The sequence below is a fragment of the Lipotes vexillifer genome, unplaced genomic scaffold (assembly GCF_000442215.2).
Source record: "Lipotes vexillifer unplaced genomic scaffold, Lipotes_vexillifer_v1.1 scaffold1102, whole genome shotgun sequence".
Classification (NCBI taxonomy): Eukaryota; Metazoa; Chordata; class Mammalia; order Artiodactyla; family Lipotidae; genus Lipotes; species Lipotes vexillifer.
The window spans coordinates 311,579-320,709 of record NW_006771065.1 but is presented as its reverse complement, the minus strand read 5'-3'; the positions used below and the strand labels follow the sequence as shown (position 1 = coordinate 320,709).

General features: G+C 45.1%; 1 protein-coding gene across 1 annotated transcript in view; it reads left to right on the top strand.

Moving 5' to 3' along the window:
- LOC103085642 (protein GVQW1-like) overlaps positions 1–8,602 on the top strand; it is an 11,452-nt gene extending 2,850 nt beyond the window's left edge. Inside the window, exons 3-4 of the mRNA XM_007446511.1 lie at positions 7,820–7,835; positions 8,520–8,602. Of these exons, the coding sequence (XP_007446573.1) occupies positions 7,820–7,835; positions 8,520–8,602 (99 nt within the window). The remainder of the gene's footprint in view (positions 1–7,819; positions 7,836–8,519) is intronic.
- Positions 8,603–9,131: the final 529 nt, after the last annotated feature.

Genomic DNA, 9,131 nt, shown 5'->3' with positions numbered 1-9,131 from the left:
TAGGGAAATAGTAAACCAAAAGCAATACTGCATTCCTGGAAGGACTGAAGAGATTACTGCCACCATCAAGGACTTGAAAGATGCAGGGGTGGTGATCCCCAGCACAAACCATTCAACTCACCTATTTGGCCTGTGTAGGAGACAGATGGATCTTGGAGAATAACAGTGCATTGTTGTAAGGTTAACCTGGTGGTGACTCCAATAGGAGTTGCTATACCAGATGTGGTTTCATTGCTTGAGCAAATTAACACATCCCCTGGTCCCTGCTATGCAGCTGTTGATCTGGCAATGTCTTTTTCTCCATCTCTATTAGAAAGGCCACCAGAAGCAGTTTACTTTCAGCTGGCAAGGCCAGAAATACACCTTCACTGTCCTACTTCAGGAGTATCAACTCTCCATCCCTATATCATAATTCAGTTCACAGGGACCTTGATCATCTTTCCCTTCTCCCGGATGTCACACTGGTCCATTACACTGATGACACCATGCTGATTGGACCTAAGGAAAAGAAGTAGCAACTACTCTATACTTATTGGTAAGACATTTGTGTGTCGGAAGGAGGAAATAAATCTGACAAGAATTCAGAGAACTGCCTCAGAGGAATTTCTAGGGGTCCAGTGGTGTGGTATATGTCAAGATATCCCTTGTAACGTGAAATTTAAGTTGTTGCATCTGGCTCCTTTGCAACCAAAAAAGAGGTACAACACCTAGTGAGCCTCTTTGGATTTTGGAGACAACATATTCCTCATTTGGGTGTATTACTTTGGCCCATTTTCTGAGGGACCCAAAGAGCTGCTAATTTTGAGTAGGGTCCATACCAGGAGAAGGCTCTGTAGCAGGTCCAGGCTGCCATGCCAGCTGCTCTGCCACTTGGACCATATGATCCAGCAGATCCAATGGAGCTTGCAGTGGCAGTGGCAGACAGGGATAGAGTTTGTAGCGTTTGGCCGGCTCCTATAGGTGAAGCACAGGGTAGGTCCTTAGAATTTTGGAACAAAGCCCTGCCATCCTCTGTGGATAACTGCTCTCCTTTTAACAAACAGCGTTAGGCCTGCTACAGGGCCTTAGGAGAGACTGAATGCTTAACCATAGGCCACCAAAATTATCATGCAACCTGAGCTGCCCACCATGAGCTAAGTGTTACCTGACCACCGTGCCATAAAGTTGAGGATGTACCATAGCCCTCCATCATCAAATGGAAGAGGTAGATATGAGATCAGACCCAAGTAGGTCCTGAAAGTACAAATAAGTTAGATGAAGAAGTGGTCCAAATGCCCAAGTTCCCCACTCCTTCTATACCACCTTCTCTCTCCCAGCCTGCACCTATGGCCTCATGTGGAGTTCCCTACAATCAGTTGACAGAGGAAGAGAACACTTGCGCCTGGTATATAGATAGTTCTGTATGATATGCAGGCACCACCCTAAAGTGGACCGCTGCAGCACTACTGCCCCTTTCTGGGACATCCTTGAAGGGATGTGGTGAAGGAAATCCTCCCAGTGGGCAGAACTTTGAGCAGTGTACCTGGTTGTTCATTTTGCTTGGAAGGAGAAATGACCGGCTATGCAATTACATACCAATTCATGGGCTGTGGCCAATTGTTTGGCTAGATGGTCAGGGACCTGGAAGGAACATAATTTGAAAATTGGTGATGATGAAGTCTGGGAGAGGTATGTGGATAGACCTATCAGAATGGGTGAAAAATGTGAAGGTATTTGTGTCCCATATGAATGCCCACCAAAGAGTGGTCTAAGCAGAGGAGGATTTTAATAATCAAGTGGATCAGATGACCAACTTATTCTGTGGATACTAACCAGCCTCCTTCCCCAGCCACCTCTGTTATCATCCAAAGGGCTCATGAACAAAGTGGCCATGGTGGCGGATGGAGCTTATGCATGGGCTCAGCAACATGGACTTCCACTCACCAAGGCAGACCTGGCTGCAGCCAGTGCCAAGTGCCCAATCAGCCAACAGCAGAGACCAACACTGAGTCCTGGAGGTGGCACCCTTCCCCAGGGTGGCAGGTTGATTACATTGGACCTCTTCCATCATGGAAGGGGCAAGGTTTTCTTATTATTGGATTAGACATATATTTTGGGTGCAGATCTGCCTACCCTACATGCAATGCTTCTGCCAAAACTACCATCCATGGGCTTACAGAATGCCTTTTCCACCATCATGGTATTTCACACAGCATTGTTTCTAATTAAGGAACTCACTTCACAGAAAATGAAGTGTAGCAATGGGCCCGTGCTCATGGATTTCACTGGTTTTACCATTTTCCCCACCATCCTGAAGCAGCTAACTTGATAGAACGATAGCATGACCTTTCAAAGATTCAGTTACAACACAGCTGGGTGCCAATACTTTGCAGGGCTGAGGCAAGGTTCTCCAGGAGGTTGTATATACTCTGACTCAGTGTCCAATATACTGTGCTGTTTCGCCCATAGCCAATATTCATGAATTCAGGAAGAAAGGGCTGGAAATGGGAGTGGCACCACTCACTGTTACCCCTAGTAACTCTCTAGCAAAAAACTTGCTTCCTGTTCCTCATGGTCTTGAAATCTGCTGGCCTAGAGGTCTCAGTTCTAAGGGGAGAAATGCATGCTCCGGGAGACACAATGATCATTCCATTGAACTAAAAGTTTAGACTACTGCCTAGTCACTTTGGGCTCTTCATGCCTCTGAATCAAAGGCAAAGAAGGGAGTTACTACATGGGCTGCAGTGATTTGTCCTGAGTGCTAAGGAGAAATCTGATTGCTACTCCACAATGAAGGAAGGAAGAGTGAACCAAGAATATGAGATCCCTTAGGGCATCTCTTACTGCTGAACTGAGGAGTGGGGAACGGTAACAGAGAAATTGAAAATGCCACAGAGCTCTGGTACTGAAATTCTGCCAGTTTTGGTCTTCATTAAACATTTCCCTGCTTGATGTAGGTTTTTAAACCTAGATTCTAAAGTTCTTAAAAAGATGATTCTGACAGTTATTGCCAGCTTATTCATTGCTTCTGAGAGGGACAGACAGAGCCTGGGAGTTCCCTACTGCACAATATTCCAGTCTGGCAAATTTTTACAAGTTTTTTTTATTCATCCATTTATTTATTCACTAGCCATAAATTAAGCTCCTGGCATTGTTTTATATTACGTATTTTAGTCTCATAAAGTCAGCATTAGGCATCAGTGTTATTTGGCTTTCTCAATAGAAGTTTGAGATCTAGAATAAGAGATGAGTTAGTCCAGTCCTATGCTTAGATGATAAACCAGAGATAGAATATTATGCTCTGTATTGGGGATCATACTTTCCAAGAAAGATACACAAAGTGGACAAGCAGAAAGGTGAAATGAGATTGAAACCATGCAATGTAAGAATTGGTTAGGTATTGATGGGTAGAAATGTTTGATTTGTTATCTGTAATCCCTAGTGTTGTAGTTACTACTAATGAGAGAAGATTTCAGGGAAGTAAATTGTCTTAATACAATGAAGAACGTCCTAGAAGTCAACACTGTTCAAAGAAGGAATAGCTATTTAGAGATGCATACACGGGTGGTAAAACCATAAAGTATAACAAGATAATGTCACAAAGTTAGAATAGTGGTTATGTCCAAGAGGGAAGGGTATTTGGGTATGGGCTTCTAGGATGCTAGCAAGTTCTATTTCTGAATACCAGTTATATAGTTGGTCACTTTATAAACACTTTAAACTTTACATTACATTTGTGTCTTTATGTATGACATATCTCACAAAAGTTAAGAAAAAATAAAAGGTAATGGATACATGTGATGGGGTTTTAAAATGGTCACAAATCCTTTTTTTTCTTCGGTCACGCAGCACTGTATCTTAGTTCCCCAACCAGGGGTTGAACCTGTGCCCCCTGCAATGGAAGCACAGAGTCTTAACCACTGGACCACCAGGGAAGTCCTGGCCACAAATTCTTTCACACCCATAGAATAGGTTCTGTTTTCTCCACACCTTTGAATCTAGGCTGGCCTGTGACTGCTTTAACTAATAAAGCACAGCAGACAGAAGTGATACTATGCTATTTCTGTCTCTAGCCTTTAAGAGGACTGGTAGCTTCCAACCTGGTCTCTTGAAGCCCGAGTCGCTATGTAAGAAATCTCACAACCTGCCACAGAGAGGCCTTCAGACTACTTGGAGAGGCAGATGGGCCTGACTGAATGCAGTTTTACAGCCAAGTCTGCCAAGGTACCAGGCATGTGAATTAAGGCATCTTGGACCCTCCAGATTAGATCAGCCATCAGCTGAATACCACCAAGTGACCACAATCAATATCACCTGGAGCAGAAGACTAGTCCAGCAGAGCTTTGCCCAAATTCCTGACACTCAAAATAATGAGATATAAAATAGTTGTTATTTCAAGCAAGTAAGCTTTGGAGTAGTTTGTTGTTCACTGTCTTAGTTCCTTCAGCCTGCTATAACAAAAATACCATAGTCTGGGTGGCTTAAACGAGGAACACTTTATTCTCACAGTTCTGGAGACTCGGAAGTCCATATCAGGATGCCCACAGATGTGATATCTGGTGAAGACCTGCTTCCTGGTTCATAGACAGCTGTCTTCTTGCTGTGACCTCACGTGGTGGAAGGGGCAAAGGTGCTCTCTAGGGTTTCTTTTATAAGGGCACTTAATCCCACTCGTGAGGACTCCACCTTCATGTCCTAATCACCTCCCAAAGATACCACATCCAAATACTATCACATTGGGGATTGGTTTCAACATATGGAATTTTGAGGGGGCACAAATATTTGATCTATAGTATACCCTATAGATAACACAAACAATAGGCAAATTTAAGCAAAAAAAATGTTTTGAAAAGAAAGTGTTCTAATATTAATAGTAAAGCAAAGTAGAGTTAAGAACAAAAATGCATTGTTTTGGAGAAACCAAGCATTATTTTTTAATCAGGGATGTGTGTATGCCAAAGATAAAAGAGTCCTAAACAGTAATGTCATTATTTATATGTCTTTGGAATGGGTGAGACCCTTCAAAGCAAAACACCAAAAGCAGAAACCATAAAGGATAAGGTTTAGTAAGTTTGAAAACATAAAACTTTAAAGTTGCTGTATGTCTAAAATATTCCACCATTAACAAAATTAAAGGCTTAAAAAAAAAGTATGGTCAACTGCATGATATATTGAACTTCTTTCATGGATGTTGTAGGAAATTGTAAAGTATAACCAAGTATTGGGTGGATGTTTAAATTATGTATTCAGTAATGGTGTCGAGTAAATGCCAAACAAAGTTCATTTGTAACAGTGGCCTTCTGAAAACCACGCTTTAACCCAGGAGAGAGTTTTTGGTGTTGGATATTTCAGGCATTCAGGCAGGCTAATGAATTAGATATACTCTGCAGGGATCATGAGAACTTAAGTCACCTTTGGTGGCCCATTTTTAAATGACGGTTACCCCTCCCTCCCACTAGACCTGAAGCTCTACAAAGGCAATGGCTTGGACTATATTATTTCTGATTATCTAGTATCAACATAGGATCTCGTAAATATTTGGCACATAACTTTTTAAAAATGGATAGATGAATAAATGAATGGATGGATGGATAGATGAATAGATGGTGAATTGCTAAAATATTATGCTTTTTTTTCGGTACGCGGGCCTCTCACTGTTTGTGGCCTCTCCCGTTGCGGAGCACAGGCTCCGGACGCGCAGGCCCAGCGGCCATGGCTCACGGGCCCAGCCGCTCCGCGGCACGTGGGATCCTCCCGGACCGGGACACGAACCCGTGTCCCCTGCGTCGGCAGGCGGACGCTCAACCACTGCGCCACCAGGGAAGCCCAAAATATTATGCTTTAAAGAAAGACACACACACATGAAAAAGGTTGAGCCTGAAAACTTGTGAACATGAAAAGTTCAAAAAAAAAAAAGTACAAGCATTTTAAAGAAGACAGTTACTGGAATGATTCCTTTCTGATCTCACAAGTTTTTTCAGGTACAGACTAACCTTGTATCTGTTTTCTATTGCTGCTGTAACAAATTACCACAAATTGAATGGCTTAAGCGACACAAATGTATTATCTTACAACTCTGAAGGTCAGAAGTCCCAAATAGGTCAGCGTGGATGCAGTTGTTCTGGAAGCTCTAGGGGAGAATCTGTTTCCTTGCCTTTTCCAGCTTCCAGAGGCTGTTCACATTCCTTGATTGGCAACCCTGCATGGCTCCAATCTCTGCTTCCAGGCCACATCTCCTTCTCTGACCCTCTTGCCTCCCTCCTATAAGGATCCTTGTAATTACATTGGGCCCAATGGGATAATCCAGGATAATCTCCCCATCTCAAGATTCTTAATTTACTCACATTTGTAAAATCCCTCTCACCTCCTAAGGTAACCTATCAACAGGTTCTAGGTATTAGGAAGTTCACTTCTTTGTAGGGGAGGGGCATTATCCTGCCTACCACACCTCAGTTCCACAAAGCTAAGAAGTTCTCCCAGAGGGTGGAAAACACCAAAGGTGGGTAGGAACCCCAGGGCTAACAAAGGTGGCTACTCAAATGCAGTCCTTACATCCACAGCTACGTCATTCTGGGTCAAATTCAGGGATCTATTTAGTGAAAAACAAATGAGACATGTCAGAAGTATTTTGCTTCCCATTTTTTGGGTGAAGTGGGGTAAAGATTAAAAAAGTTAAAAAGCATCTCTATATATTAATATTTGGTGAAAATGCACTCATTTGGAGGGGACTTTTACATTCTTGAAAATTTTTCCTGAATAATTGGAAAAAGACTTACTCCACATAGTTGTAGAGGGCAGACCCGGAAGCAACCGGGGGGAAGAAGTCTGTGCAACTCAAGAAGGGCCTTTTCTAACAGTTATGTTTGTCCAAATGGAATGAGTCACCTAAAAAAAAAATTGAATACAATTAGTTTTATGAAAAGCTTACTACATTGTCCCCTTTCCTCTTCATTTTAGAAGTTGTGAAAGTCTGTGTTCAGAGCCTTTAAATGCCCAATAGATTATCAGATTAATTTTAAGACTGATGTGAATGCTTGATCAATTTCCACTGCCCCTAAAATACCTAAATTTAACAAGGAATCCTCTAAGACAGCGGTCCCCAGCCTTTTTGGCACCAGGGACCGGTTTCGAGGAAGATCATTTTTCCACGGACCGGGGTGGGGGGCGAGTGTGTGGCGGGATGGCTCAGGCGGTAATGCGAGTGATGGGGGGCGATGGGGGGCGGCAGATGAAGCTTCGCTCGCTCACCCGCCGCTCACCTCCTGCTGTGCGGCCGGGTTCCTAACAGGCTGCGGACCGCGGTCCGGGGGTTGGGGACCCCTGCTCTAAGACAGTTCTTTCATAAAGATGAAATTACTACCGCAGACCACCAAAAACTTCTGGCAATTTTAAAGATTCTCTTCGTTCATACCTTATTTACTTATTTCTTTTAAAAGCGAGATAAAGATAACACTTGCTTTACATAGCTCAGTGGAGGGCTCTCAGGCGTTGCTCTCATCAACTGAGTTCCAGACCCAAGCCCACCCAATGCTCGAACTGACTGCACTTCAATTCCACCTCTAACGTTAGCTGTTGGCAATCCGAGAACCAAGGGGAGCGACAGGCTGACGGCATTCTGCCACGCTGCCCCGTCACCTCGGCTTTCACAGGGATGCCTGGGCTCCTCTTGGGTTGCTTTTTCCCCTACAAGGAGGGAGTATCCGGGTTCCCCGTCGGAAGGTCAGCCCTATCTGTAAATGGGCAGAATGTAAGGATTCGGATAAAAGCCAGATCTTCCGCCAGCAACAGTTAAAAGCAAAAACCTTGACAGGAGAGTGGTGAATGAAGGTGACCCTGTCAGGGAAGGTCCGGGTTAGGTAAGGGAAATGGCGATAACAAAGTAGCAAATTGGACCGCCGTGGGAAGAACTTAGGAAATCTGGCCTCGGAGGTGAACTTTTTGCACTGATGCCGGGCAGCCATTTTCTCCAACAGGTTGTGAGAAAACGAGCATCCCCTGCTGGCTTCGAGGGTGATAACAGCTTTTCGCAAAGACGTTTTGACGATTCTCCAGTAGGGGTCAGCGATGAGGTGGCTAGAACTACCCGAGCATCCAACTTACCCGGTGAGCCTTAACTGTAAAGGAACGTAAAATAGGAGACAAGCGTAAAACAGTGGGAAGAGAGAGCCAGTAATAAAGACCAATTATATCTCGTCAACTTTTAATGCACACATTAGTGAACTACTGAACTCGTAAAAAGTAAGAATCTGGAAAAAGGCAAACATTTGTTATTTGTTTAGGGGAAATACACGGATTTAAATGACGGAGGGGCAAATCAAAAGAGACGGGGTCTCGCTATGTTGCCCAGGCTGGAGTGCAGTGGCTATTCACAGGCGCGATCCCACTACTGATCAGCACGGGAGTTTTGACCTGCTCCGTTTCCGACCTGGGCCGGTTCACCCCTCCTTAGGCAACCTGGTGGTCCCCCGCTCCCGGGAGGTCACCATATTGATGCCGAACTTAGTGCGGACACCCGATCGGCATAGCGCACTACAGCCCAGAACTCCTGGGCTCAAGCGATCCTCCTGCCTCAGCCTCCCGAGTAGCTGGGATTACAGGCGCGCGCCACCGCGCCCGGCGATAGAAGATACTGCAACGAGTTACTAGAGGTTGTGGCGCGGTGACGTCACCTGGGGCGGGGCGGGGCGAGGCTGAGGCCGTAGCGGGATAAGACACGCCCAACGCAAGGTGGCCTCGAGGCTGATGAACGTGTGATGTCATCGGGGCGGGGTTGTCGTCCTGCCTTGGTGGTTTGCGAGCAAGGAGCAAGCCACTTTCCCTGTTCCGGCCTCGGCTCCTGGTGTTTTGCTTGGAACCTTGGTCGGTTTGCGCTTAATGCTCGTAGGCGTTGCGTCCGGACACGCAGCGAGCACAAAAGGAAAGGCAATACCTTGGTCCCTCAGCATTGCCTTTCTTCAGGAGACCTTAAAGACGTGCTGCATGCTGGGGGGACGTTATTCACGAGGGAACCGAACCATCTGTCCCTAAATCTCCCATTGTCCACAGCAAGCATTTAGGAGGTGCCTTCGCTGTACGAAGGAGTGTAACCCACAGTAGCGGAGGTTGGGGTCCGCAAAAGTGCTGGAGGCCAGCTCAGTTTTCACTGTTGGAAC